The sequence below is a fragment of the Sciurus vulgaris genome (genome assembly GCF_902686455.1).
Source record: "Sciurus vulgaris genome assembly, chromosome: 7".
NCBI lineage: Eukaryota > Metazoa > Chordata > Mammalia > Rodentia > Sciuridae > Sciurus > Sciurus vulgaris.
The window spans coordinates 139,525,037-139,552,306 of NC_136467.1; the positions used below are offsets into that span (position 1 = coordinate 139,525,037).

General features: G+C 38.5%; 1 protein-coding gene across 12 annotated transcripts in view; it reads right to left on the minus strand.

The window, feature by feature from the left end:
* Positions 1-1,956: 1,956 nt before the first annotated feature.
* The window catches only part of CAGE1 (cancer antigen 1), a 39,556-nt gene continuing 14,242 nt past the window's right edge, over positions 1,957-27,270 (minus strand). For 10 of the 12 annotated variants that reach the window (XM_079147532.1, XM_079147531.1, XM_079147524.1 and 7 more), the window contains 8 exons: positions 26,804-26,914; positions 24,485-24,565; positions 24,147-24,254; positions 21,688-21,792; positions 20,606-20,676; positions 7,041-7,109; positions 3,674-3,710; positions 1,957-2,240 (listed from right to left, as the gene is read on the minus strand). In XM_079147532.1, coding sequence (XP_079003658.1) covers positions 2,199-2,240; positions 3,674-3,710; positions 7,041-7,109; positions 20,606-20,676; positions 21,688-21,792; positions 24,147-24,254; positions 24,485-24,565; positions 26,804-26,914 — 624 coding nt within the window. In that variant the 3' untranslated portion in view covers positions 1,957-2,198. The remainder of the gene's footprint in view (positions 2,241-3,673; positions 3,711-7,040; positions 7,110-20,605; positions 20,677-21,687; positions 21,793-24,146; positions 24,255-24,484; positions 24,566-26,803; positions 26,915-27,270) is intronic. The other 2 variants (XM_079147523.1, XM_079147528.1) reach the window with 1 other exon arrangement.

Here is a 27,270-nt window from a genome sequence, read left to right on the forward strand (position 1 = left end):
CATCTAGTTAGCACTGAAGACCTGGCTCAGGTATTATTCATTTCTGTAAAATCTTCCCTGAAGTTTTCTCACTTGTTTCAGGGCCATTTCCTATCTGTTCCTACAGCTCCCTGAACAATCACACTGCACATGGTTCTAGAACAGTTCACTTATCTCCCCAATAGATTAAATACTACTTGTAATGTTCACATCATGTTTTCTTTGTATCCTTGGTAGCTGATACAGAACCTGCAACATAGTTTTTGAAAGTCATTGTTTATTGAAAGAAAGACTAGCTTAGACTCTGCATCCTTGAATCATGCAAAGGAGGCTTGTTCATTTTGAAATAACCTGTAGGTAAGAGAATATAAATGTTTCATAATACACATTAAATCAGTATTTATTCACAGAGCCCCGTTTGTAGACAACCTGAGTTACTGCTTCCTTTCCACCTGTTTTATTCCATTTGTGTGCAGATTCCAGACTTAGCTTTTTTTTTTTTTTTTTTTTTTTTAATACTGGGATACTCTGCCACTGAGTAACATCCCAGCTGCTTAACTGTTTTTTTTTTTTTTTTTTTTTTTTGGTACTAGGGATTTTATCCAGGGGTGATTTATCACCAAGCTACATCCCCAGCCATTTTAATTGTTTAGTTTAAGACAGGGTCTGGCTAAGTTGCTTAGGGCCTCCATAAATTGCCAAGACTGGCCTTGAACTTGCAATCCTCCTACCTAGGCCTCCCAGGTTGCTGGGATTAGAGGTGTATGCCACTGTGCCCTACTATACTTAGTTATCTTTACCTTAATAGTTGCCTTTCTCCTATCATGTCCTTGTTTTCCCTAGAGGATCCCATGAAACCCATGAAAATAATAGCTTGTGTTTCTTTTTACAACTTGAATCACGCCAATGCTTAATTTTCTGAAATCAAACACTGCTACTGCCATAGATAGCTGCAACTCATTGTGTGTTTCTTATGGTTTAATTTGTTATAAGTTATGTTCCAACTTTCTTATGTGCTTTTTTTAAAAAAGAGAAGTCAAATTTAATCAGCAATTAGTTCGATTGCTGAATATACCAATCCCAGCTGACCCAGCCCTGCCTGGGCCTCCCTCACCTCTTTCACCTCACTCACCCAGAGGCCTCCAGACCCAGGCCAGCTCTTCCTACCAGGCAGGGCCATGGGACTCATTACCACAGCTGGAGGCCCTGGGCTCCCTGTGAGGCCCTAGTAGGCCTCTCCCTACCGCAGCGTTCCAGCTTTCTGAATGTGAGAAATTATCAAAAATGTCCTGTGTCCAAATTCATGTAAGACCTATCTCATAGAATTCCTTAACAAAAATAACAGTGAAAATAATTTTATTTATTCAGTAGTTTCTTCAGAATTGATTATATACTCTACATATATTTTCCTTTTGTACCTGACTAATTTAACACTAACTTTGGTGAGATAAAATGATTTCTTCCTTTCCACTCAAGGTATATTTTGATCAATAGCTATACCTTCAGCCTGGTTCTGGGTTTAATCAAAAGAATAATATTTATGTTGTGTGTGTGTGTGTGTGTGTGTGTGTGTGTGTGTATTTTTCTGATGCATTTCACAAAATCAGTTATCTCTGGCTCCTGTGTTGAATTTCAGAACCTTAAAACTGTGTTATTCCTTAAAACTGTGTTAAGATAGAAATTATAAGGGTTAGGTTTCTTTTTTTTTTTTTTTTTTTTTTGCGGTACTGGGGATCGAACCTAGGGCCTTGTGCTTACAAGGCAAGCACTCTACCAGCCCAGGGCTAGGTTTTAAGGGATCAATTTAATTCTCTTTTCATCTGGGACTTAATTCCAAAGGATCTTAGAGTTAGTGCCTTTTAAATTTGGTTGGCGGTAGAAGAGTCTTCCATTCTAAAGTGAGAGATGTCTTCAGGGCAAACAAAATTTGCTACTATCTTTGTGCATCATTAAATGCCTGATAATATGGGAGGGGTATTCTGTGAGAATATTTGGCAAAGAAGCCTCTGCATTTATCTGTTTAGGCTAAAGTAGAATGTGTTTGATTGGTCACCAGAAGAAATCAGAAGAAAAGTAATCAATTTTTTTGGAATGTAAAATTTCATTGATTATACAGATTTTAATACTTCATTTGTATTACTAGTTGGAGTAGTATACTTAGAAATGATTCTTCCTGGAGTGGCTGATGAAAATGACCAGTGCTTAATCTTCGGTCTTGTTTAATAGAAATCATTTCTATTTCCCTTAAAAATATCTGGCATCTAAAAATGAAAAGAAAAAGGTTTTATAAGTTTTGGGGAAAGACAGGCATTCGGTGACAGAATTTCTGAACAGTCAATTCTTGATTGCCTAGGGGAAGGACTCTGAAGAAAGCTATAGATGAGCTCTACAGACAGTACCCAGGTTATATTTTAATTAATACTCTGGTTTTATTTCTCACTGAGGAACACCATGGAAAACAAGGTGGGTTGAGTTTCCTCTTTTTTGATTTGGTTGCCAGTGGCAGAGAATGTAGAAAAAGGAACAGAAGCATGAGTCTGAATAACTGACGAAGTGACTTACAGCACAGTGCAGAAGAAATAATGGTTTTAAGGTGGCCCCGTAATTCGACTATAGAAAGCAGGGTTGCAATGAGAGACATGACCTATTGATCATTCCCCTCTTCCACAAAGCTAGGTCACAAATAGGCCACGGTGGTCATAAAACATCCCCATGGTCTGAGGACAGCACAGGGGCAGCAGCAGAGTATTAGGCTTGACTTGAGCAAGTGTAGCTTTGGTCCTGGGTCCCAAATTCAACTCACACTCACTCCTACTTAATACCCACTACGGGATAGGTGCTTGGGGATACCAAAACGAATGAGACAGTTCTTGCACTGAAAGAGTTCTAGTCAAGTCAAGGGTCATGTAAGTAGAGAACTGTAATGCCATGTTGTAGGAGCTATAGATTTAGTGTGTGTGCACCTGGAAGCCAACAGATACAGTGTGTGCACCTGGGAGGAAGCAAGTCAGTTCCATGTGGTAGACAGGGAAGGAAGAGCTTCTTGGAGAAGATGGAGCTTGAGCTGGCAGGTGCTCAAGAAGAAGGAACTGAAAAAAGCAGGAGAAAAGTACTGGGAAAGAACATACCAAGTGGGGAAGCAGCATGGTCAGTAATAGGAAGGCACCAAAATAACAGCATGTTTATAAAACTGCAGATGGTTAGATGTGGTGCGTGTAAATGATAAGAAGCAGAAAGCAATGGATGATAAAACTGGAGAGGAAGCCAAGAGCTAGGTTGCAGAGGACCTTAGATGTGCAGTTGGGAACCATCCCAGGGTTTACGCAGGGGAGGGGCATGATCATATTTTGTTTTTAAAAGATCATTCTGTCTTTGCTGTATTGGATGGAACGGAGGAGAGCAAAACTGGAGGCAGAAACACCAACTAGGAAGTGACTGTAATGACAAATGATGGGGGCCTGAAGCAGTGCCATGGGAATGAAAGAAATGGAACTCAAACAAGAGAAGTCTGATAGGGAGGGCTCCCAAATACAAGACCAACTGATGGGAAGCAAAAGACATCCGCCTCTGAAGACAGAGGGGAAGGCTAAGCTGACTATTACGGAAATGAAATCTGAGGAATGCATATTTAATCTTGTGTTAGTGTCAATGAACAAACATGACATTTTTTATAATGACCATCAAGATGACCTACCAAGGTCATGGACTTCGGATGATTTTCTAATCTTGGTCTGTAGGAAAGAAAAGAAAAGAATGTAAAAAATGGGGTAGGACTAAAATAATGACATTTTCCCACCATATTCCCTATGTAGCACATTTTCTCCCTCACTTTCAAGGAAAATATGCCATTTAGGACAGAATTAGGAGATCCTATAAGATTAATAAAATTTCTTAATATATAATATTGAATGGCCATGGATCATTCCTAATGAACTTGAATAGAAATACTGAATCAGTCTCATTACATTTACATTCCCATAGATCTACTTAGGAAAAGGTACTGGTTGTGACTTGAAAACCTAATGAACTTCCATGAAAATGACGATGACCGAGAGGCAAAGGTTAGACATCTGAGACCATTACAGTACTCCCTTTTCACATCCTGATTTTCCACCATTCTCAGTACCAAAGGCAATTGGCAAGAGCAGCATCGTAGTTTTGAGATGATGCAGAGGTAGTTTACAGCTCGTTTGCATACTGAGTGTACTGAGGTCAGCAGGTCAGTCAATCAGAGGCTTTGGAGATGGTGATGGCTGAAGGCTGCAGAAGGTCTGAGGTTTTCTAACACATGGCCTTACCACCTGGAAAAGGCCTTGAGAGCTCTTTTGCTCCATGTCACCCCCTGATTCAAGACCAGTTTAAACCTATGCATGTGGGCCTTCAATTCGTTGTGAAAATAGACCATATAATATAAGTAAACAAATATCTTGACTGGTGAAAAATGTAAATTTATATGTAAATTTTATCATTTTAAAATAATTTTAGAAAATATTCCATAGTTTCTCTCCACAACTCACAGAAGACCCATATTCAGTTTAAAATTAGTATTTACTGAGCATTTGTGATTTGGTAGGCATCAGATCACATTCTTTCATATTAGGCTGGGGAGTAGCTCAGTGGTAGAGAACTTGCCTAGTATACACAAGGCTCCAGGTTTGATCCCCAGTACTGCAGGGAAAAAAATAAAATCAGTTAACTTATCACTAGTTTAAATCTGCTCAGGGGTTTTGATTTTCAAAACAGTTGTATTTACACATGGTATGCTGAACAAACATGACTCAGGACGTAATCAAAATACAACTTTAGCTATTATCAAAGAGACAACCCAGGTGCAGTGTTGCACACCTGTAATCCCAGTGGCTCAGGAGGCTGAGGGCAGGAGGATTGAGAGTTCAAAGCTAGCCTCAGCAAATCGAGGCACTAAGCTACTAAGTGAAATCCTGTCTCTAAATAAAATACAAAATAGGGCTGAAGATGTGGGCTCAGTGGTTGAGTGTCCCTGAGTTCAATTCCTAGCACCCCCCCACCCCCCAAAAAAAGATAAAAGATAACAAGAGCTGGTCAGAATGCAGGGGTTGCACACTGTTGGTATAAATGTAAATTAGTACAGCCATATGGAAAACAGTATGGAGGTCCTCAAGAGGTTAAAAATGAACTAGCATATAGTCTAGCAATACCACTATTGGGTAGACATCCAAAGGAAATGCAATCAGTATGTCGGAGAGACATTTGCATACCCATGTTCACTGCAGCACTATTCACAACAATCAATCTAAAGGTCACTCAACTGATAAATGGATATAGAAAATGTGGTATATATACAACAGAACACTATTTGGCCATAGAGAAGAATAAAATTCTGTCATTTGTGACAACATGGATGGGAGATTATCAGATTATGTGAAATAAGCCGGATGAGTACTGAATGAGCTCACTCACATGTGGAATCTAAAAAAGCTGATCTTGTAGTAGTTGAGAGTAGAATGTGGTTACCAGAGGCTAGGGAGAGTAAGCGGGAGAAGGCATGGGGAAAGGTTATCAGCGGAGACTAAGTTAGGGTTGGATAGGAGTAAGTAATTCTCGTGTGCCTATTATTACACAGTAGGGTGAGTACATATAATGACAATGTACCATATATTTCAAAAAGCTAGAATGAAGGATTTTGTTTAACACCAGTAGTGGTACTGCTGGATTACATAGAGTTCACTATAAAGCTATGACAAATGTTTGAGGAGGTAGATAAGTTTACCCTGATTTTAAAATATTACATGATGTGTACATGTATCAATACATCTCATGGTACCCCATAAATATGTACAATTTTTTAGTTTTTATGAACCACCTTAAAAATACATTAAGATTTTAAAAATTCTAATGCACTTCAATTTTTGTCTCCCACTTCTACCCTTTCCACTCAGGGAAGCTTTTCATTTATACAGAATGAATACACAGCAAGCCCAATGGGTTCTTTGAAATAATTTGCTTTGGAAACTCTGCAGATGTGGAAAGCATACTCTGACTATGGGAGCTTGCAATTGTTTTATTAGCACTTGAGGCCCTGGACCAGGATTAGACCTTTTTTAACATCTAACTGTGTTTTTAATCAACTCCACTTGGTTTATGCATATAACCTGTAGCACTGGATACTGAAACAACTCTAAAAATAACAGATTATATCTGGGTGTGGTGTTGCATGCCTGTGTTTCCAGCTACTCAGAAGGCTAAGGCAGGAGGATTGCAAATTGGAGGGGAGTCTTGGCAATTTAGTGAGAATCTGTAGTGAAATAAAAAGGGCTGGGGGATGCCAGGTGTGGTGGCATGTGCCTGTAATCCCAGCAGCTCTGTAGGCTGGAGTTCAAAGCCAGTCGCAGCAACAGTGAGGTGCTAAGCAACTCAATGAGACCCTCTCTCTAAATAAAATATAAAAGGGCCTGGGGATGTGGCTCAGTGGTTGAGTGCCCCTGAGTTCAATCCCTGGTATCCCTGCAAAAGGTCTGGGGGTGTAGCTCAAGAGTAAAGCTCCCTGAGTTCAATCCTAATACTACTACTACAACTAATAATCATAATAGATTGTAAGATTTAATGTTAGTGTAAGAAAATCTGGCCATAAAATATATAGCAAAATAAGCAGTTTTTTGTAGGTGAAATCTTAGTACATTCATAAGAGGTGAATATACACTCCTGAAGGTGGTAAATCTCTTTCCAATTCAGGTTCTATCAAAAAAATTTATCAGGTAATTATTTTAAAATCATTGCAAAATGTCAAACATTTTCCTATAATTTATCTTAAAATGAGATAAGGAAAAGTTTTTAGAAATGTATTATACAGATACATATATAAATAAATATAGATATATACACACTTTTTTTAAAGACATTATTATTGATTTTTAAAAAAAATTTTTAGTTATAGATGGACACAATACCTTTATTTATTTATTTATTTATTCTATGTGGTGCTGAGGATTGAACCCAGTGCTGCACATGTGCTAGGCAAGAACTCTACCACTGAGCTACAACCCCAGACCCATTATTGATTTTTTAAAGAAAAGAAAACTTACCTTGATTTTCTGGCTCTTTCTCTGGGCCTTCTCATTAAATCTTCCAAACATTTATTTCTCTCTTCCAAACTGAAGGAAAAAACAATTGATTTATTTTTTGACTGAAGTGGACTTTTCTAGATAAATATTTTGTAAAGATTCACTGGAGGATTTGAGTAGATGAATTCAAATGATAGTCTAGTTATCGATACGCCATCTGTCCATGTCACCATATAGGAACTTTGGGTTCTTTCCTAGCAATTTCAATTATGTGATCAATTTTTCCCTTTATAGGTTCCATGGGTAAAGGAAGACAATAGTTAGTAGCAAATATTTGATACTCTTCTGTTGTCTGCACAGCGGGTAGAGAACTGACCCTTCTGTATGTGTAAAGCTACATGCTCCTGGGGTAGCATGTTAGAAACAACACCCCTGAGCTGTGAACTGCTTTACCTGGAAAATGTGTGATGATGTCACAGGACAGTTGAGCACTTGACTGGGCTGCTGGAGATCTGTGTTCTGTTTTTACCGTTTAGTGAGAGATGTACCAGTGGGCTGGCTCCCTTGCTGCCCACAGGAGGGCAAATTCAGTTAAGACAGTGTCCTCCCTGAACCCACCTGCCCGTCTAGAAGAGTGTATACGTTTTCTCTGACTGGTGCAACAGATGAACACAAACGTGGTGGCCTAAGGTAGCACTCAATTATTCTCTCGGCTCTGGATGTCAGAAGTCCAAAATCAGTTTCACTGGGCTGAAATCAAGGTGTGGGCAGGGATGTGCCGCCTGTGGGGGCTCTGAGGGGCCTCACTTTGTCCTGCTGGGGCAGGTGGTCCTCAGGCTCTTGGTTTCATATCATGTCACCTTTTTCCTTGCTTCCCTCATCACATGGCCTCTCAGTTTTGAATTCTGATAAAGGTAAATTTATCAAGACTTTCTCGTATGAATCATGCTTTCAGTGAAGTGTCTAACACATTGTTGCCAAACCCAAGATCACAGAAATTTTCTCTTTTCTTGTAGATATATTATAGCTTTAATGTTTATATTTAGGTCAATTATATATCTTGAGTTAATTTTATATGCCAGTACAGGGTATAAATATAAAGTTGGGTTTTTTGGGGGGGAATAAGTAGCTAGTTATTTCCACTTGTGAAAAGACTATCCCTTTTCTACTTCATTGCTTTTGTACCTTTCTCAAAAATCTCTTGTCCAAGGGCCTGGAATGTGGCTTCGTGGTAGAGAGCATGCATAGCATGTGAAAGACCCTGGGTTTGACACCCAGCAACACACACACACACACACACACATGTTCCAAAAAACTAACAACAAAAATATCCCTTGTTTATGTATGTGTGGGTTTATAACTATACTCTATACCTGTTTCATTGATCTTTTTCTATTTTTTATAAAAATGACACAATATCGGTCTGGGGAGATAGCTCAGTCAGTAGAGTGCTTGCCTTGCAAGCACAAGGCCCTGGGTTCAATCCCCAGCACAGCAAAAAAAAAGAAAATGACACAATATTTGATGTCTGTACCTTTATAGAAAGTCTCAAAATCAGGTTTGCCTTCCTATTTTGTCTTTCTTGATCAGAGCTCTTTTGCCTCTTCTATGTCTTTTGAATTAACACAAAAATCCTTGTGGTATTCTGATTGGGTCAGCACTGAATCTGTAGATTTACGTGGGGGAGAGTCTTAACAATATTGAGTCTTCAGACCCATGAAAAAATTATATGCCTTGCCATTTAGTTAAATCTCTATTTTCGCTCATCAGTGGTTTGTACTCAGTATTTTTCACATATTTTTTCAAACTTATCCCTGTGCAGTTCACATTTTTGGTGTTACCAGAAATTTTTTTTTATTATTATTTATTTATTTTTAAATTATTTACAGACTGCTATACAGAAATGTTTTTAAAGATTTAATTTCTGATTGTCTATTGCTAGTATACAAAAATGCAACAGATTTTTTATACTGGCCTCATACTTTTCAACCTTGCTAATCTCAATTAAATTGTTTTAGTAGCTTTTTTGGCAGAATCAGATTTTCTACATAGATTATTATGTTGCAACAAATAAATTCATTTTTGCTTTGATTTTTTTTTTTATTCCCAATCTGGGTATGTTTTATTTCTTTTCTAAAAAATTTTATTCTTTAAATATTTTTTTAGTGTCAATGGACCTTTATTTTATTTATTTATATGCAGTGCTGAGGATCGAACCCAGGGCCTCACAGGTGCCAAGCAAGGGCTCTACTCACTGAGCCACAAACCCAGCCTGTGTTTTATTTCTTTTCCTTACCTAATTGCCCTAGGCAGAACTTCCAGGACAATGTGAATAGAAGTCTTATTACTGATCTTGAGAAAACAGTCACTTGTTCTTCATTAAGTATGAAGCAGTAGACTTTTTTTCTTTTCCCTAGTGCTAGGGACCAAACTCCGTCCTCATAAATGCCAGGCAGATGTTCTACCGCTGCGCTACACCTTCAACCTGGCAGGAGGCTCTCCCCAGGTGCTGTTCATCGCTGCTTAAGAAGTTCCCTTCTCTGCTTAGTTTATCTTTTTGTTTTTCAACCAAGAATGACATTGGAATTTGCCAAATGCTTTTTCTGTGTCTATTAAGATTACCACATGCTCTTTCTCTTTTAGTTTTCTGATGGATGTGATTGTTATTAGAGATAAAGCTGACCCCTTTTCCCAAATAAGTAGCATTCAGGGATTCCAGGGATTAGGACAGAGATCAACTTTTTTTTTTTTTTTTGTACCAGGAATTGAACCCATGGGACTCTTAACCTCTGAGACACATTCCTACCCCTTTTTAAAAATTTTTATTTAGGTCTCTCAAGTTGCTGAGGGCCTCACAAGTTGCTGAAGCTGGCTTTGAACTTGCAATCCTCTTGCCTCAGCCTCCTGAGGGATACCCTACCCTTTTTCTTATGCCAACACACTTTTTCATTAAAAATATAGAAAAAAAATCAAAGAAATACAATAGTACTGTGACTATAAATAGGTAAGTATTAGTGTTATTTTTAATTCCTATGTGGTTAAATGCAGCTATTTTGTGGCATTTACAAGTTTAGAGCTAAACAAATTTCACTTATTGTCTGGGACCAAGCTGTACCATCACATGGTTTTTTAGAAATGTTATAGATTTGTACTCTGAATTTTCTATAATTTCTGATTTGGTTTTGTATGGAAAAGAATTTACAGAATTTCAGGTGGGTACAAATCATAGTTGCTATGAAAAACATGAAAGTCAGGTGTAGTGGCACATGCTGGCAATCCCAGCAACTTGGAAGACTGAGGCAGGAAGATTGCAAGTTTAAGACCAGTCTCAGCTCTTTAGTGAGACCCTAAGCAACTTAGTGAGACCCTGTCTCAAAATAAAACCTTAAAAGGGATAGGGATGTAGCTCAGTGCAAAAGTGCCCCTGAGTTCAATCCTCAGCACCAAAAAAGGAAGAGAAAAGGCAGGGAACTGTCTTCTGAATTTAGGTTACCTGTAGGAGATACAGTAATGGAGATACTCTTCTGGAGCCTAGTCGATATTCTTTGGATGGTGAATAGTAAATAAGAATTGGAGAAGTCTGATAAAAGACTTCATAAACACAGATTGCAGGATAGTTAGGCAAGGGAATGTTAGACTACCTTAAATAGCAAGGTAGAGTGACTGAATAATGTGGGAGACCAGGACAGGAAATGAGCTGAGACATTCTTGTGAGAGGGTCCACCTCCCACCAGGGTGATATCATAATTGTAATGGGAAGTGAGGTGAAAAGGACAAATCTCAAATTTCACAGGAAGAGATTCTAGAATCATGAAGATATGGGGTAGATTTCCACACCTGAAACAGACTTGACAACAGGTGTTACAGAGTAAGCATGGCCACTTGAACCTTAGTAGTGTTGTGGAAAAGCTACCTGACTCAGACTCAGAAGACAATGAATGTACCTCTAAGGAAATGACATTTGAGCAGAGATCTGGAGGGTAGCGGGAGATAACTGAGGTGGTGGGCCTGACAACTCCAAGTGGAACAATACACGCTAACTTCAGGAGGCTTCAAAGGCACATTTAAGAAACTATAATATCTCCAGTGTGGTTAAAAGCAAGCTAGGGGATGGCGAGATAATGAAGGAACTTGTTCCACGTTAAGGATTTTTATTTTCACCTAAAATGATGGAAATTCACCAGTGTTTTAAGGTGCAAAATGGCATGATCAGATTTACACATCAGAAAGATCACTGTGGTTACATATACAAAGTAAACTTCAGCCAGGCACTGGATCCTCAGCAACTTAGCAAGACCCTGTCTCAAAATAAAAACTAAAAAAATAAAAAGGACTAGGGATGAATTCAGTAGTAATAACCCCTGGGTTCAATCCCTAGTACAAAAAAAAGTAAACTTTACCAAGTGTATGTGTACACACACACACACACACACACACACATACACATATATTAGTCTTTTAGAAAAATCAGATTTCAGTTGGTCGCAGTGGTGCACCCCTGTAATCCCAGATTTTTGGGAGGTTGAGGCAGGAGATCACAAATTCAAGGCCAACCTTAGCAACTTAGTTACCTTGCTATTTCAAAAGACCTGGGGATGTATGGCTCAGTGGCAGAGTGCCTCTGGGTTCAATTCCCAGTACTGGGGGAAAAAAAGTCAAATTCATTAGTGGATTTTATAGGTATACAGCCATTTCTAAAGTTTAAGGTGTGTGATTTGAAAAATTATGGTATAGCCAGTGAATGTATTTGGAGACTAATACCTCGAATATTTAAATTTTAACAGAATTAACAAACTAAAACCAAGTTAAAAAAAACACTGCTCTGATGATGCATTTCATAATTTTTGAAGCAGCATATACCTGTTAATGATACCGAAGCAAATTCACCATACTGAAACAAAAACATATCTTCATGGACATAACAGACTGTATTCGGTTTAAAAATACATTACAAAGCCTGATCATCTAAGCAAATTGACTCACACGATATCTGGTAGTAGTTCTCAATCTGTCCAGAATCATTTGGACAGCTTGTGAAATAAACTGATGCCCAGGTCCCACCTTAATATTTTAGTGCACTGGAGTAAGTAATAGGGCCTAGACATTGTTATTTTTAAAAACACATTCAAGGGGATTCTAATAAGCTGTTATACGTGACCCTTCTTTTAATAAAGCTCATAGAACTCAGATGTCACATCTCTTCCTCAATACAAACTGGGTTGATCACTCAACTGAAAGATACATTTAAAATTTTTTTAACTTTAAAAATAACTGGGGTACTTGGGTGCAGTGGCACATGCCTTAATCCCAGCGGCTTGGGAGGTTGAGGCAGGAGGATTTCAAGATCAAAACCACTTTCAGCAACTCAGTGAGACCCCAAGCTTAGAGAAACCCTGCCTCAACATAAAATTTTGTATAAAAAGGACTGGGGATGTATCAGAAGTGAAGCGCCCCTGGGTTCAATCCGTGGTACCACTCCCACCAAAAACTAAAAATAAAACCACCCCCCACCAAAAAAAAAAAAAAAAAAAATGGGGTAAAGGCAAGGTTACCAAAATGATAGTTTGATAATATTTGGGGATTCTTTTCGTTTTGTTTTGTTTTGTTTTGGTACCAGGTATTGAACCAGAAGTGTGTAACCACTGAGCCACATCCCTGGCCCTTTTTATTTATTTATTTATAGACAAGTGCTCACTAAGTTGCCGAGGCTGATGTGATATTCTTGAGTCAGCTTCCGGAATCACTGGGATTACAGGTGTGTGCCACCACACCCAGCTTGGTGCTGTTTTTTTTAAATCTTGTTTTTTTATTATAATATTTCATTATTAAGCATTGGCTGAATTTTCTTGGTTTTAAGCTGGAGAAGAGTCTAATTTTCCTTCTCTTGGGTATAAAACATTCTTTCTATCCTTAATATTTACCTTCATTAGTATGGAAAAAATGGGAAAGCTTTACCATTCACTCTGCTTAGAAACAACAGCGAAAACCAAAAGCAGTGGGCTGGGGTTGTGGCTCAGTGGTAGAGCGCTTGCCTATCATGTGTGAGGCACTGGGTTCAATTCCCAGCCTCGCATACAAATAAATAAAATAAAGGTCCATCAACAACTTAGGAAAAAAAAAAAAAAAAACTTTCCAAGCTACCAGCACCCACATTTTCTGTTATCTTATGGGAAGGAATCCAAAAGGAAACTCATAATTTGGGGGAGGGGAAGGTGCTTTCTACCTGAAGAGGCCTTTTGTTTATGCTGTAGAGAGATAGCCAACAGAGTACAAATGAGATTGGGGGAAGAACAGAGGGAAAAGCATATTAGAAATAAAAATAACAAGTCAGTGGAACACTGCAAAATTTAAGAATACTAGTTTTGGAGAATTTTATGGTGAATTAATTCTGATGAGTTGATTTGGTACTTGATATAAGAAAGGTGTGCATTCAATAAATGCCAATAAATGTGAATAAATGCCAAGCATTCAAAGTTATTTTTCTTGAATAATATGATAATATACTCTAAAATTGCTAGATGTTTCTCACTAATTCCCCTTAAGACCCAAAGAATCTCTAAGAAGGGAAGATAAAAATCTGTTCAACTCTGTCCAAATAGTCTGGACATTAAAACCCATTTTTTCCCATTGTTTGATATGTAGAGTACCTATAAAAACCTATAAAATTGGGCACAGCGCTGGGACTCGGAGCAACCACTGGGGCTCCGGCGGCTGCCCAGGGGAGGAGTGGCGAGGAGAGCCCAGGGGAGGTGTGGACTCAGAACACCGGGGCCTGCCCTGAGGAGGAGGAGGAGGAACGTGGCCACTTGGATTCGGAGTGACTGCACCAGAGCTACAGGCGGTTGCCAGAGGAGAAGCTGCGCGGCGAGCTGTTTGGACTCAGAACGACGCTTCTGAACACCGGGGCCTGCCCTGAGGACGAGGAGGAGGAAGAGGAGCGCGGCCGCTTGGATTCGGGGTGACTACACCAGAGCTATAGGCGGTTGCCAGAGAAGGGGCTGCGTGGCGAGCTGTTTGAACTCAGACCACTTCTGAACCCCGGGGCCTGCCCGGAGGAGTAGGAAGAGCAGGAGGAGGAGTGCGGCGGGTCGTTTGGACTTGCAGTGACTGCATTAGCGCTCCAGGCGGCTGCTCAGAGGAGAAGGCGAGTGGTGAGTTGTTTGGACTTAAAGTGACAGCGCCTGAACACAGGGGGGCTGCCTGGAGGATAAGCGTAGTGGGTCGCTTGGTCTTGAGTGGCAGCACCAGAGCTCCGGGTGGTTGCCCAGAGGACCCGTGCAGCGGGTCACGTGGATTCAGAGCCACTCAGAGAGACCGCTCCTGAACACCCGGGGGGTTATCTGGAGAAGGAGGAGGAACGGGGAGGGTCACTTCGACTTGGAGTGAGTGACTGCCCAGGGCTACGGGTGGTTGGTGGGAGGAGGAGGCACGAAGTGAGTTTCTTGGACTCCTAGTGACCACACCAGAATACTGGGCGGCTGTCTGGAGGAAGAGGCCTGTGGCGGGTCTCTGGGACTAGGAGCGATTGTACGGGGCCCCAGGTGGCTGCTCAGAGGAGGGGCCACATAGCCAGGCGATTAGGTGCAGAGCAGGGTCCCAGGATCTAGGAGGCTTCTGGGTGGAAGAGCCGCACAGAGACAGGCTTAGGGTGGAGGGAAGGTTCCAGGCCTGCGGGCAGATTCTCTGAGGAGGGGCAGCCTAAGGAGATTCATCTGCGAAGGGTGAGGCTCCCAGGCCCAGGAGGCAGGGCCGGGCCCCTGGGAACTTTGCAGAGGAAGGCAGCCCAGCTCAGGCGGTAGCTGTAAATTGAGGGGAACCTCTAGGAGGGAACTGACCAGCGAGACCTCCCCACCGGGTGAGTCTTCCCTGCTGGGTGAGGTTTCCCCACAAGGACGGTAAAACCAGAGACTCAGGCCCAAACAGGCCTTGCCTCAGCCCGCAGCCTAGGTCCCCTTTGGATGACCATTGGTCAACAAGTGGAGGCACCTCTGCCCACTAGCAGGGATTATACCCCACCTGAAGGACACCACTCTTAGAGAGGCAGCTTCCTTGTGGAGCACTGCATTATCAACTTCCTCCAAGACTTCAGCCTACTGAAGGCTAAGGGGGGATATATATAGAAATCTTCAGGGACATTGTAAGTCAATAGAGGAAATCTGCAATATCTCAGCGGTCCACTGATACCTGAACAATATGAGAAAACAAGGAAAGAAAATGCTGCAAACAAATCTAGATGTTACAACAATAAAACCCAATGACAGCATGGCAGAAGAAATGACAGAAGAGGAGTTCAGAATGTACATAATTAAAATGATCAGAGAAGCAAACGATGAGATGAAAGAGCAAATGCAAGCATTGAATGATTGCACCAATCGACAGTTAAAAGAGCAAATACAGGAAGCAAAAGATCATTTCAATAAAGAGTTAGAGATACTGAAAAAAAAAACAAACAGAAATCCTTGACATGAAGGAAACAATAAACCAAATTAAGAACTCCATAGAAAGCATATCCAATAGGATAGAACACCTGGAAGACAGAACCTCAGACATTGAAGACAAAATATTTAACCTTGAAAACAAAGTTGAACAAACAGAGAAGATGGTAAGAAATCATGAACAGAATCTACAAGAACTATGGGATATCATGAAAAGGCCAAATTTAAGAATTATCGGGATTGAGGAAGGTCTAGAAAAACAAGCCAAAGGAATGAACAATTTATTCAATGAAATAATATCAGAAAATTTCCCAAATCTGAAGAATGAAATGGAAAATCAAGTTCAAGAGGCTTATAGGACTCCAAATACACAAAATTACAACAGACCCACACCAAGGCACATTATAATGAAAATACCTAACATACAAAATAAAGACAGAATTTTAAAGGCTGTGAGAGAAAAGAACCAAATTACATTCAGGGGGAAACCAATACGGATATCAGCAGATTTTTCAATCCAGACCCTAAAAGCTAGAAGGGCCTGGAACAACATTTTTCAAGCCCTGAAAGAAAATGGATGCCAACCAAGAATCTTATACCCAGCAAAACTTACCTTCAAATTTGACGATGAAATAAAATCCTTCCATGATAAACAAAAGCTAAAAGAATTTACAAAAAGAAAGCCAGCATTACAGAACATTCTCAGCAAAATATTCCATGAGGAAGAGATGAAAAACAAAGAAGCAAATCAGCAAAGGGAGGAATTATCCTAAAGGAATTGTCAAATAAAGGAGGAAACAAGTTGTGTCAAACAAATAAATAAACAAAATTTAAAAATGAACCAAATGACCGGGAAACCAAATCATTTCTCTATAATAACCCTGAATGTTAATGGCCTGAATTCATCAATCAAAAGACATAGACTGGCAGACTGGATTAAAAAGAAAGATCCAACAATATGTTGCCTGCAAGAGACTCACCTCATAGAAAAAGATACCCATAGACTAAAGGTGAAAGGATGGGGAAAAACATACCATGCACATGGACTCAGCAAAAAAGCTGGAGTATCCATCCTCATTTCAGATAATGTGGACTTCAAGCCAAAGTTAGTCAGAAGGGATAAAGAAGGACATTTCATACTTCTTAAGGGAAGCATAAATCAGCAAGATATAACAATCATAAACATCTATGCCCCAAACAGTGGCTCATCCATGTATGTCAAACAAATCCTTCTCAATTTCAGAAACCAAATAGACCATAACACAATAATACTAGGTGATTTTAACACGCCTCTCTCACCACTGGACAGATCTTCCAGACAAAAATTGAACAAAGAAACCATGGATCTCAATAACACAATCAATAATTTAGACTTAACGGACATTTATAGAATATACCATCCAACCAAGAGCGAATACACTTTCTTCTCAGCAGCACATGGATCCTTCTCTAAAATAGACCATATATTATGCCACAAAGCTAATGTTAGAAAATACAAGAAGATAGAGACACTACCTTTTATTCTATCAGATCATAATGGATTGAAGTTAGAAATAAATGAAAGAGTAAAACACAGAAACTATTCCAACACCTGGAGATTAAACAATATGCTTGATGAATGGATAACAGAAGATATTAGGAAGGAAATTAAAAAATTCTTAGAGGTAAATGAGAACAAAGAAACATCATATCAAAATCTCTGGGACACTATGAAAGCAGTACTTAGAGGGAAATTTCTTTCATGGAGCGCATTTAATAAAAGAAGTAAAACTCAACAAATAAACGACCTAACACTACAGCTCAAAGCCCTAGAAAAAGAAGAACAGAACAGCACCAAAAGTAGTAGAAGACAGGAAATAGTTAAACTCAGAGCTGAAATCAATGAAATTGAAACAAAAGAAACAATACAAAAAATTGACAAAATAAATAGTTGGTTCTTCGAAAAAATAAACAAAATTGATAAACCTTTAGCCACACTAACAAAGAGAAGACGAGAGAAAACCCAAATCACTAAAATTCGGAATGAACAAGGAAATATCACAACAGACAGGATTGAAATACAAAACATAATTAGAAGCTATTTTGAAAATCTATACTCCAACAAAATAGAAAATTTCGAAGACATCAACAGGTTTCTAGAGACATATGAATTGCCTAAACTGAACGAGGAGGACATAAACAATTTAAATAGACCAATTTCAAGTACTGAAATAGAAGAAGTCATCAAAAGCCTACCAACAAAGAAAAGTCCGGGACCAGATGGGTTCTCAGCCGAGTTCTACAAAACCTTTAAAGAAGAGCTCATTCCAACACTTCTCAAAGTATTCCATAAAATAGAAGAGGAGGGAACCCTCCCAAACTCATTCTATGAAGCCAATATCACCCTAATACCTAAACCAGACAGAGACTCATCAAGGAAAGAAAATTTCAGACCAATATCCTTAATGAACATCGACGCAAAAATTCTCAACAAAATTTTAGCAAATCGCATACAAAAACATATTAAAAAGATAGTGCACCATGATCAAGTGGGTTTCATCCCAGGGATGCAAGGTTGGTTCAACATCAGGAAATCAATAAACGTAATTCACCATATTAATAGACTTAAAGTCAAGAATCACATGATTATTTCAATAGATGCAGAAAAAGCATTTGATAAAATACAGCACCCCTTCATGCTCAAAACACTAGAAAAAATAGGGATAGTGGGAACATTCCTTAACATTGTAAAGACCATTTATGCTAAGCCCATGGCTAATATCATTCTAAATGGTGAAAAACTGAAAGCATTCCCCCTAAAAACGGGAACAAGGCAGGGATGCCCTCTTTCACCACTTCTATTCAACATCGTTCTTGAGACTCTGGCCAGAGCAATTAGACAAACCAAAGAAATTAAAGGGATATGAATTGGAAAAGAAGAACTCAAACTATCCCTGTTCGCTGATGACATGATTATATATTTAGAGGAACCTGGAAATTCCACCAGAAAACTCTTAGAACTCATAAGTGAATTCAGTAAAGTAGCAGGTTACAAGATCAATGCCCATAAATCCAATGCATTTTTATACATAAGTGATGAATCTTCAGAAAGAGAAATTAGGAAAACTACCCCATTCAAAATAGCCTCGAAAAAAAATAAAATACTTGGGAATCAATCTCACAAAAGAGGTGAAAGACCTCTACAATGAGAACTATACAACACTAAAGAAAGAAATTAAAGAACACCTTAGAAGATGGAAAGATCTTCCATGTTCTTGGATAGGAAGAATTAATATTGTCAAAATGGCCATACTACCTAAAGTGCTATACAAATTCAATGCAATTCCAATTAAAATCCCAATGACGTACCTTACAGAAATAGAGCAAGCAATTATGAAATTCATCTGGAAGAATAAGAAACCCAGAATAGCTAAAGCAATCCTTAGCAGGAAGAGTGAAACAGGGGGTATTGCAATACCAGATCTTCAACTCTACTATAAAGCAATAGTAACAAAAACGGCATGGTATTGGTATCAAAATAGAAAGGTAGATCAATGGTACAGAATAGAGGACATGGACACAAACCCAAATAAATACAATTTTCTCATACTAGACAAAGGGGCCAAAAATATGCAATGGAGAAAAGATAGCTTCTTCAACAAATGGTGCTGGGAGAATTGGAAATCCATATGCAACAGAATGAAACTAAACCCATATCTCTCACCATGCACGAAACTAAACTCAAAATGGATTAAGGACCTTGGAATCAGACCAGAGACCCTGCAGATTATAGAAGAAAAAGTAGGTCCAAATCTTCACCTTGTTGGTCTAGGATCAGACTTCCTTAACAGGACTCCCATAGCACAAGAAACAAAAGCTAGAATCAACCACTGGGATAGATTCAAACTAAAAAGCTTTCTCTCAGCAAAGGAAACTATCAGCAATGCGAAGAAAGAGCCTACAGAGTGGGAGAATATCTTTGCCAATCATACTTCAGATAGAGCACTAATCTCCAGAATCTATAAAGAACTCAAAAAACTCTACTCCAAGAATTCAAATAATCCAGTCGATAAATGGGCTAAGGAAATGAATAGGCACTTCACAGAAGAAGATCTACAAGCAATCAAGAAACATATGGAAAAATGCTCAACATCTCTAGTAATAAGAGAAATGCAAATCAAAACCACCCTAAGATTCCATCTCACCCCAATTAGAATGGCGATTATCAAGAATACGAGCAACAACAGGTGTTGGCGAGGATGTGGGGAGAAAGGTACACTCATACATTGCTGGTGGGGCTGCAAATTAGTGCAGCCACTCTGGAAAGCAGTGTGGAGATTCCTTAGAACACTTGGAATGGACCCTCCATTTGACCCAGCTATCCCACTCCTTGGCCTATACCCAAAGGACTTAAAACCAGCATACTACAGAGATACAGCCACATCAATGTTCATAGCTGCTCAATTCACAATAGCCAGACTGTGGAACCAACCTAGATGCCCTTCAATTGATGAGTGGATAAAGAAACTGTGGTATATATATATACAATGGAACATTACTCAGCCATAAAGAATGATAAAATTATGGCATTTGCAGGCAAATGGATGAAATTGGAGAATATCATGCTAAGTGAGATAAGCCAATCTCAAAAAGCCAAAGGACGAATGATATCGTTAATAAGTGGAGGATGACACATAATGGGGGGGAGGGAAGGGTTAGTGTTAGGGTTAGAGTTAGGGTTAGGGAGGGGGGCAAGTATGGAGGAAGGAAGTACTGTATAGAGGGTAAAGAGGGGTGGGAGGGGTGGGGGGAAGGGAAAAAATAACAGAATGAATGAAACAACATTACTTTATGTAAATTTATGATTACACAAATGGTATGCCTTTACGCCATGTACAAACAGAGAAACAACATGTATCCCATTTGTTTACAATAAAAAAAAAAAAAGAAACCTATAAAATTGTATAGGACACATATAAAATTGTTCAATTTAAGTTTTATAGGTGTCCTACATACAGGATGATAGGATTAAACAGATGAGCTACATTAATGGAGAATGATCTGCATGGTTTCTCCTTGTAGGTGTCAAAGAAAATTAACTTAGAAGCCAGAAAGTGAAATTAAATATTAGTAAATAGTCACAAAATTAAAAATTAAGTTTTATCAACTTACTGTGCAATTTGGAAGTGGGATATCTCAAGCCTTTGATCAGCACATTTGATAATTTCTTCATATGATGTAACCTTGAAAAAAAATTAAAAAAACATTATTTTTTGATAAATTCTAGTTTTTGTTTAGTATGGGAGAGTGAACTCAGGGGGCATTTCACCACTGAGCTACATGACCAATCCTTTTCATTTTTTATTTTGAGACAGGGTCTCACTAAAAGTTGCTGAGAATCTTGCTAGGTTACCCAGGCTCACCTCGATCTTGTGATCCTCCTACCTCAGCCTCCCAAGTTGTTGGGATTACAGGGATGCACCACTGTGCCCAGCTTTAATTTTATTTACTTACTTTTAAATCTCTACCAGTTGAGCCAGGCACAGTGGTACATGCCTATAATTCCAGCAGCTCAGGAGACTGAGGCAGGAGGATTGCAAATTCAAAGCCAGCCTCAGCAACTTAGCTAACTCTAAGCAACTCAGCAAGACCCTGTCTCTAAATAAAATACAAAATAAATGCTGGGATGTTTCTCAGTGTTTAAGTTTAATCCCCAGTACCAAAAAAAAAAAAAATCCCTACCAGTTGTTGGATGATGATCCATGAAAATTTTACAATAGACAAAACATCTCATATTTTGAGATCTATAAATAACAATTGGAAAAAAAGTACCAAAATGTGGACAACCGTAGTGAGCCAACTATAATGCAGTTGTTTTCCACGCAAGTGCTATGATGTGCCAAGAATTCCAGACTATGTAAAGTTAATGTAGTTTTTAAAAAGTACACTAGAACATGAAGTTGGCAAAATTCACAATTACCCTGAAAACAAAAGAGTGATACAAAGACTTTAACTTGCCTACAGCAGAATAGATAGACTTGCTTGAGTCCAGCTAAAAGACTAATTGGGGTGTTTTACAATGCCACTATGAAATAAATGGGATTAAATAGTATTGCGCTATCTCAAACCTCAGGTCCTTTTTAGTTCCAAAATTCTATTACTTGAATATCGTCACAATTGTTTGTTTATTTGTTTATTGTGCTCCTAGGGATCACATTTTTTAAAGGCAAATATTTCTCTACACAAATTGGTACCTTATTTATTAGGTTGCCTAAATGTCTTTGATACTTGTCATTCTCTTCCATGAGTCGGTTGCAATGGTCTTCTTTTGACTCCAGAAGATCTCCCAATTTTGTGATCTATGAAGAAACATCAGTAAAAATACTAATCTGGAATCCACCATGAAAGCTGCACATGCATGTGAGAACAAACGGGACAGTAAGCTCTACTTTATTCCAATGTTCTCTTAACCCAGTAAGTCCTATGGTCCTAGATGGGACATCTATAAAAACTTGAATTGAGCAACAAATATACAACTTACAGTAACTTTTAACATAAACATTTTTAGAATTATATTCTTTTGAGAAAAGTAACAGGTGAGTCATTACTGTTTAAAACATATATATATGTGTATATATATGTGTGTGTGTATATATATATATATATATATATATATATATATATAAAAGGACATTAAGGGCTAGATTACTATTTCTAACCTATTTTAAGGCACTGTGTCAAATTTGTTGAAATGTTTGCAAAAAAGAGACAATGGGTTAAACTGAGTTATACTGTGAAGTGAATCATGAATCAGATCCAGATCCTGATTAGATTACACATAGAAAAGATGAGCAGGAATTATAATGGGGCTTTATTTATTCACTGATCTTACACCATGAAACAGCTTTGCAAACGAAACATCTTAGTACATACAAATATTTATCAGCCCTAAGTCTTCACTTCCTTTTCCATGTATAATCAACACATTGACATATTTGATTTCTATATGAAGTATGTTGTCCTAGATGATCAGGTGTGAGATGTTCAGGTGTGAGAAATATTCTCCCTGGTATAAATAACTGCACATTTTTAGAAAGGTTCAGTTTAGCCAGGGACAGTGGTGCACACCTGTAGTCCCAGCTACTTGGGAGGCTGAGGCAGGAGGATAGCAAGTTTGAGACCAGCCTGAGACCTTGTCTCAAAATAAAATAAAAAGGACTGGGGATATAGCTCAGTGTTAGAGCAACCCTGGGTTCAATCCCTGTACTGCAAAATAATAATAATAATAATTTTTTTAAAAAAGTTAATATATTTCATGTTCTGGTCTACAATCCTTTTTTCTTTTCCCCAGTAGTGGGGATTGAACGCAGAGTTTTGCACAAGGTAGGCAAGTGCGCTACCACTCATCTACACCCCCAAGTCTTTCTGCAATCCTCCTACCTCAGTCTCCCAAGTTGCTGGGATTACAGGTGTGTACCACCACACCTGGTCCCAATAATATCCTAATCATTTAGTACCCAGACTGAAAGCACCCAGAAAACCACTCCTGACGAGGGAACTCACACAAGAGATTATAATAAACAGATGAACAGAGTATCTGCCCTTAAGCACAAAAGAGAGAGAAAGAGCGCTAATAGCAGGGGAACCATCCTTAAATAGTGGAAGCCCATGGGCTAATTGGACCAATAACTAACAGGGTGGGGGGTAGAATCAGAGGAGAAATGGCTACAGCCTTGTTCCTTTCACAGACTGGGTTCAATTTTCTGCTATTATCTTACAAATATATTTATAGCTGCTTTGTTGGGATTTGTTCTTTAAGTCTTTTCTCTTTTAGTTGGTAACAGTCATTCCCTTCTTCTCCCTTTTTTAAAAAATTTTTAGTTGTAGGTGGACACAGTACCTTTACTTCCTTTTATGTGGTGCTGAGGATTGAACCCAGGGCCCCGCGTGTACTAAGTGAGATGCTACCACTGAGCCACAACCCCAGCCCTTCACCCTCCCTTTTTCACGCCAATTTTCATTTATTAGAATTCCTCACATTCTAGATTTGTCATCACAGTGTCATCTAATACCCACTATCTTCTACATACCAAGGTCATATTTTCATTTTCTCTAGCATATTTTCCCTGCTTTTATTTTTTTCATGCCACCTGAAGTAAACTATGAAAGTTATTTCTCAGTTATGATAATTGTACACAGCTATTATGATAGCATGTACAACAACATGAATGTACTTCATCTACATATTTTTTGATTTTTGGATTTTGAAAGATGTCAATCTGATGTCTAAATAGAAACCAAGTTGGGCATTTAAAACTTTAGAACATGAAAGCAGATCAATTCCTTGTGTGAATAATACTGCCACAATGCTAGTATGGAAACATTTTAACAAGCAAATTTTTAATTTTTTTTTTTTTTTTGTACCAGGGATTGAACTCAGGGTCACTCAACCACTGAGCCACATCCCCAGCCCTATTTTGTATTTTATTTAGAGATAGGGTCTCACTGAGTTACTTAGCACCTTGCCATTGCTGAGACCGGCTTTGAACTCATGATCCTCCTGCTTCAGCCTCCCGAGCCGCTGGGATGACAGGCATATGCCACCATACCCGGCTTAACGAGCAAATTTTTGAGGGTTGATAATTTTTTAAATTTAGGAATAAAGTATGTTGAGAATAAAAATGATAGCAAGGCAACAAAAGGTCTTTCTTACCAAGAAGTCAAGCTCCTCATTTAGACTGTGGTACTTATCCAGTTTGACTCCCAATAGGACAGGTGCATCTGTGACATTCTTGGCTTCATCTGAATCAAAGTCTGTGACCTGAGATTTAATGTAATTATCATTTTCAACACTTACACAATCCTTGAAACATTTGACAATAGGTATTTTAGTAGTTTAAAATTCAAAGAGATGACTGATGAATGGCTGGAATCATAGAGCACAGAACTTAAAGTAAGAAGATTTCAGTTCAACAAATTTACCAGAACACAAGTATCTATAAATTATATTTTTGTATGTTAAAGAAAATGCATAGTAAATGTTAAACTCACCTCAGTAAGGTGATCTTGAAATGCTTTTTCACTAGCAATTAACTCTCTAAAGGTTGTAATTCTGTCTTTATGTTTCAGTAGCTAAGAAAAAAAAAAACATTTCAGAGGAGAAAAAAATAAAACTGCATTCTAAATAATTGTGATAAAATCATCAAAACTTGAAGGGTTTAATTTTTGGTCTCCAAAAAACAAACTGTCTTTACAGCTTTTCTGATGAAAAGGGTTCACACTCAGGCCTAAAACTGCTAGGTTTATATAGGCCTCTTAGCAAGGCTTCTGGGATCTTGGAGTGTGGGACTTTCCATTTCCTGATGTGAATGGCTTACTGTGTCTAACCTATTTGTCCAAAGCATGTGGTTTAAACTGGACACATACTTTATCTTTGGGAGCTGAAACTCTGGTACACGCTAAGCAGAGGGTGCCCATGTGAACAGCTCCAAAAAGAAAAAGAAAACAAACAACAAAAACAATCCCAGGCTCTGGCTTTTTATAATGAGCTTGTTTGGTAGGTAACACTTCACACCTATAGTCACAGAACATTGTTGGGGCATCCTGGGTGACTCTTAAGGACTCTTGGAGCTTCAGTCTCATTCCCTACTGGTTATGCTCCTCCCCATGGGGGGGCTTTCTTGTGGCTTTTTGCTTTGCAGCCTTTTGCTATAATAAATCACAGTTGTGGGTATGACTGGATGCTGTGTCCTGAGAGACCTTTGGCAAATCATTAAATCTAGGGGTGGTCTTGGAGGACTCATCCTAATATTCAATTGTTATTACATTCTGGTCATTCACTTATTCTTTCTTCTCTTTCCACATTTTTATTGGTGCATTATGGTTGAACACAGTGATGGGATTTGTTGTTACATATTCATACATGCACACAATATAGCAATATAATTTAGCTATAATCAATCCCCAGCACATCCCCTTTCCCTCCCCCATTAAAATTCTTTAAAGCAAAAAGAAGTGGGACTGGGGAGTAGCTTAGTGAGAACATCTGCTTAGCATGTGCAAGGTTCTGGCTCAATCTCCAGTGCTCCCCTCCCCTCCAGAAAAAGAAAGAAAGAAACAAGTTTGTCTGGATTGCAATTGATAGTTACTTCTTAATTGTTCATTTGTTCCTTCAGTATAGTAATAATAAATCTTGATATTCAATATTCAAACTCTCTAAATATCAGTGGGGTAGCGCTGCACAAAATTTCATTTTTTTAATTGTTAAATATTTCCATTATTTAAAACAAATAGAGAAAAAGCTTTGGTGAGCCTCTATGTAACTAACAATAGCCAATGGCTCTCTCCTCTAGCCATTTAAGATGTCCAAAGAAGGCCAAGGGGGGAGAAGATGGCCCCAGCTCCTGAAGTCAGGAAAAAGCAGGAAGCCAAGAAGGTAGTGAATCTTATTTGAGAAAAGTCCTAAGAATTTTGGCATTGGACAGGACAATCCAGCACCCACATTGTCAAATGGCTCACTATATCCAGCTGTAATACCAAAGGGCTCTCCTTTAAATACAGCTCAAAGTGCCTCCTGCAATTAACTAGCTCACCCAGGCCTTGAACTGCCAAACTGATACACAGTTGCTTAGGTTGCCCACAAGTGTATGCTGGACACAAAGCAAAAGAAGCAGAGACTGTTGGCCTGGGGTGAGAAGAAAGCTGCTGGCAAAAGGACTGTACTTATTCCTTAAGCCTTTCCTCTACAGATTAGCTAGAAGACAGAGAGATTCCCCAGAATACCTATAGCATATTTTCTACCTATATTAATTTAGACAAGTAGTGCAAAGCTTTGTTGCTATCCAAAATTCCATATTTGAATGTTTTACTCTGTTAGCCAGATAAAGTTGTCATGTATCTATTCCTTTCAGATTAAAAATGGTACGATTTAACATCCTGTTATCACTCCCTACTGAACTTACTTTGTTATTTTTATCCCTCAATCACTGTACCACCACACTAAGAGAATTGAAGAAACTCCAAGAACCTCTGCTCTTACCCTTCCCACCTGAGAAATAAAATTATTTCTATTTAATGTTTCCATTACTCCAAATGATTGTTTAAAATCACAATGAAATATCAAAATAAATTATTCTTCAGGCATTAATAGTGCCATGCAAAACTGAAAAAATAATCATACCAAGTATTTTGTAGATGAATATTTTCCAATACAGACTTAGGTTAAAAAACAAGTCAAATGTTGACTATTGTAAAGCTAACTAACCTGGTTTCCCAAAACAATTCTCAAATGAATTTTAGGAGGGAATTCTCTGTGACCCTCATTTTTCCATTAAATTAATATAATTTTAGAATGGAGAATAAATATAGTACCTCTTTATCTAAATCTATCTTCCTAAGAAGAAGGCTCTTCAATTTTTGCAGCATTATGTCACTAACTTTCTCATTTTCTTTGCAATGTTCAACATCAGGATTGGTGATGTCCTAAGGGTAGTAGTTTGAGAAACAGATTAAAAGATTTTCTTATGAACCTAAAAGGAGGAAGGAAATAAGGCAAATGAAATAGATCTCCCTTCAAAATATGTGGTCAAACCAAAGGAAATGAAATCATTTTGAACTCCATCCTTCAAATATTCTTCACAAGAACCTCATAAAGAGTTAATATGGAAGGACCTAATATTGATTCACACTTGTACATAAACTGGAAGAGACTAATATAACTGCCAAGATGTTTATGTTTATCTGTAATACCCATGCATGCTTACACATTCATATACACATTGTCCCTTAACCTAGTCAGTTTACAAATCCAAACTTGAGACAAACTGCTATAACTTATA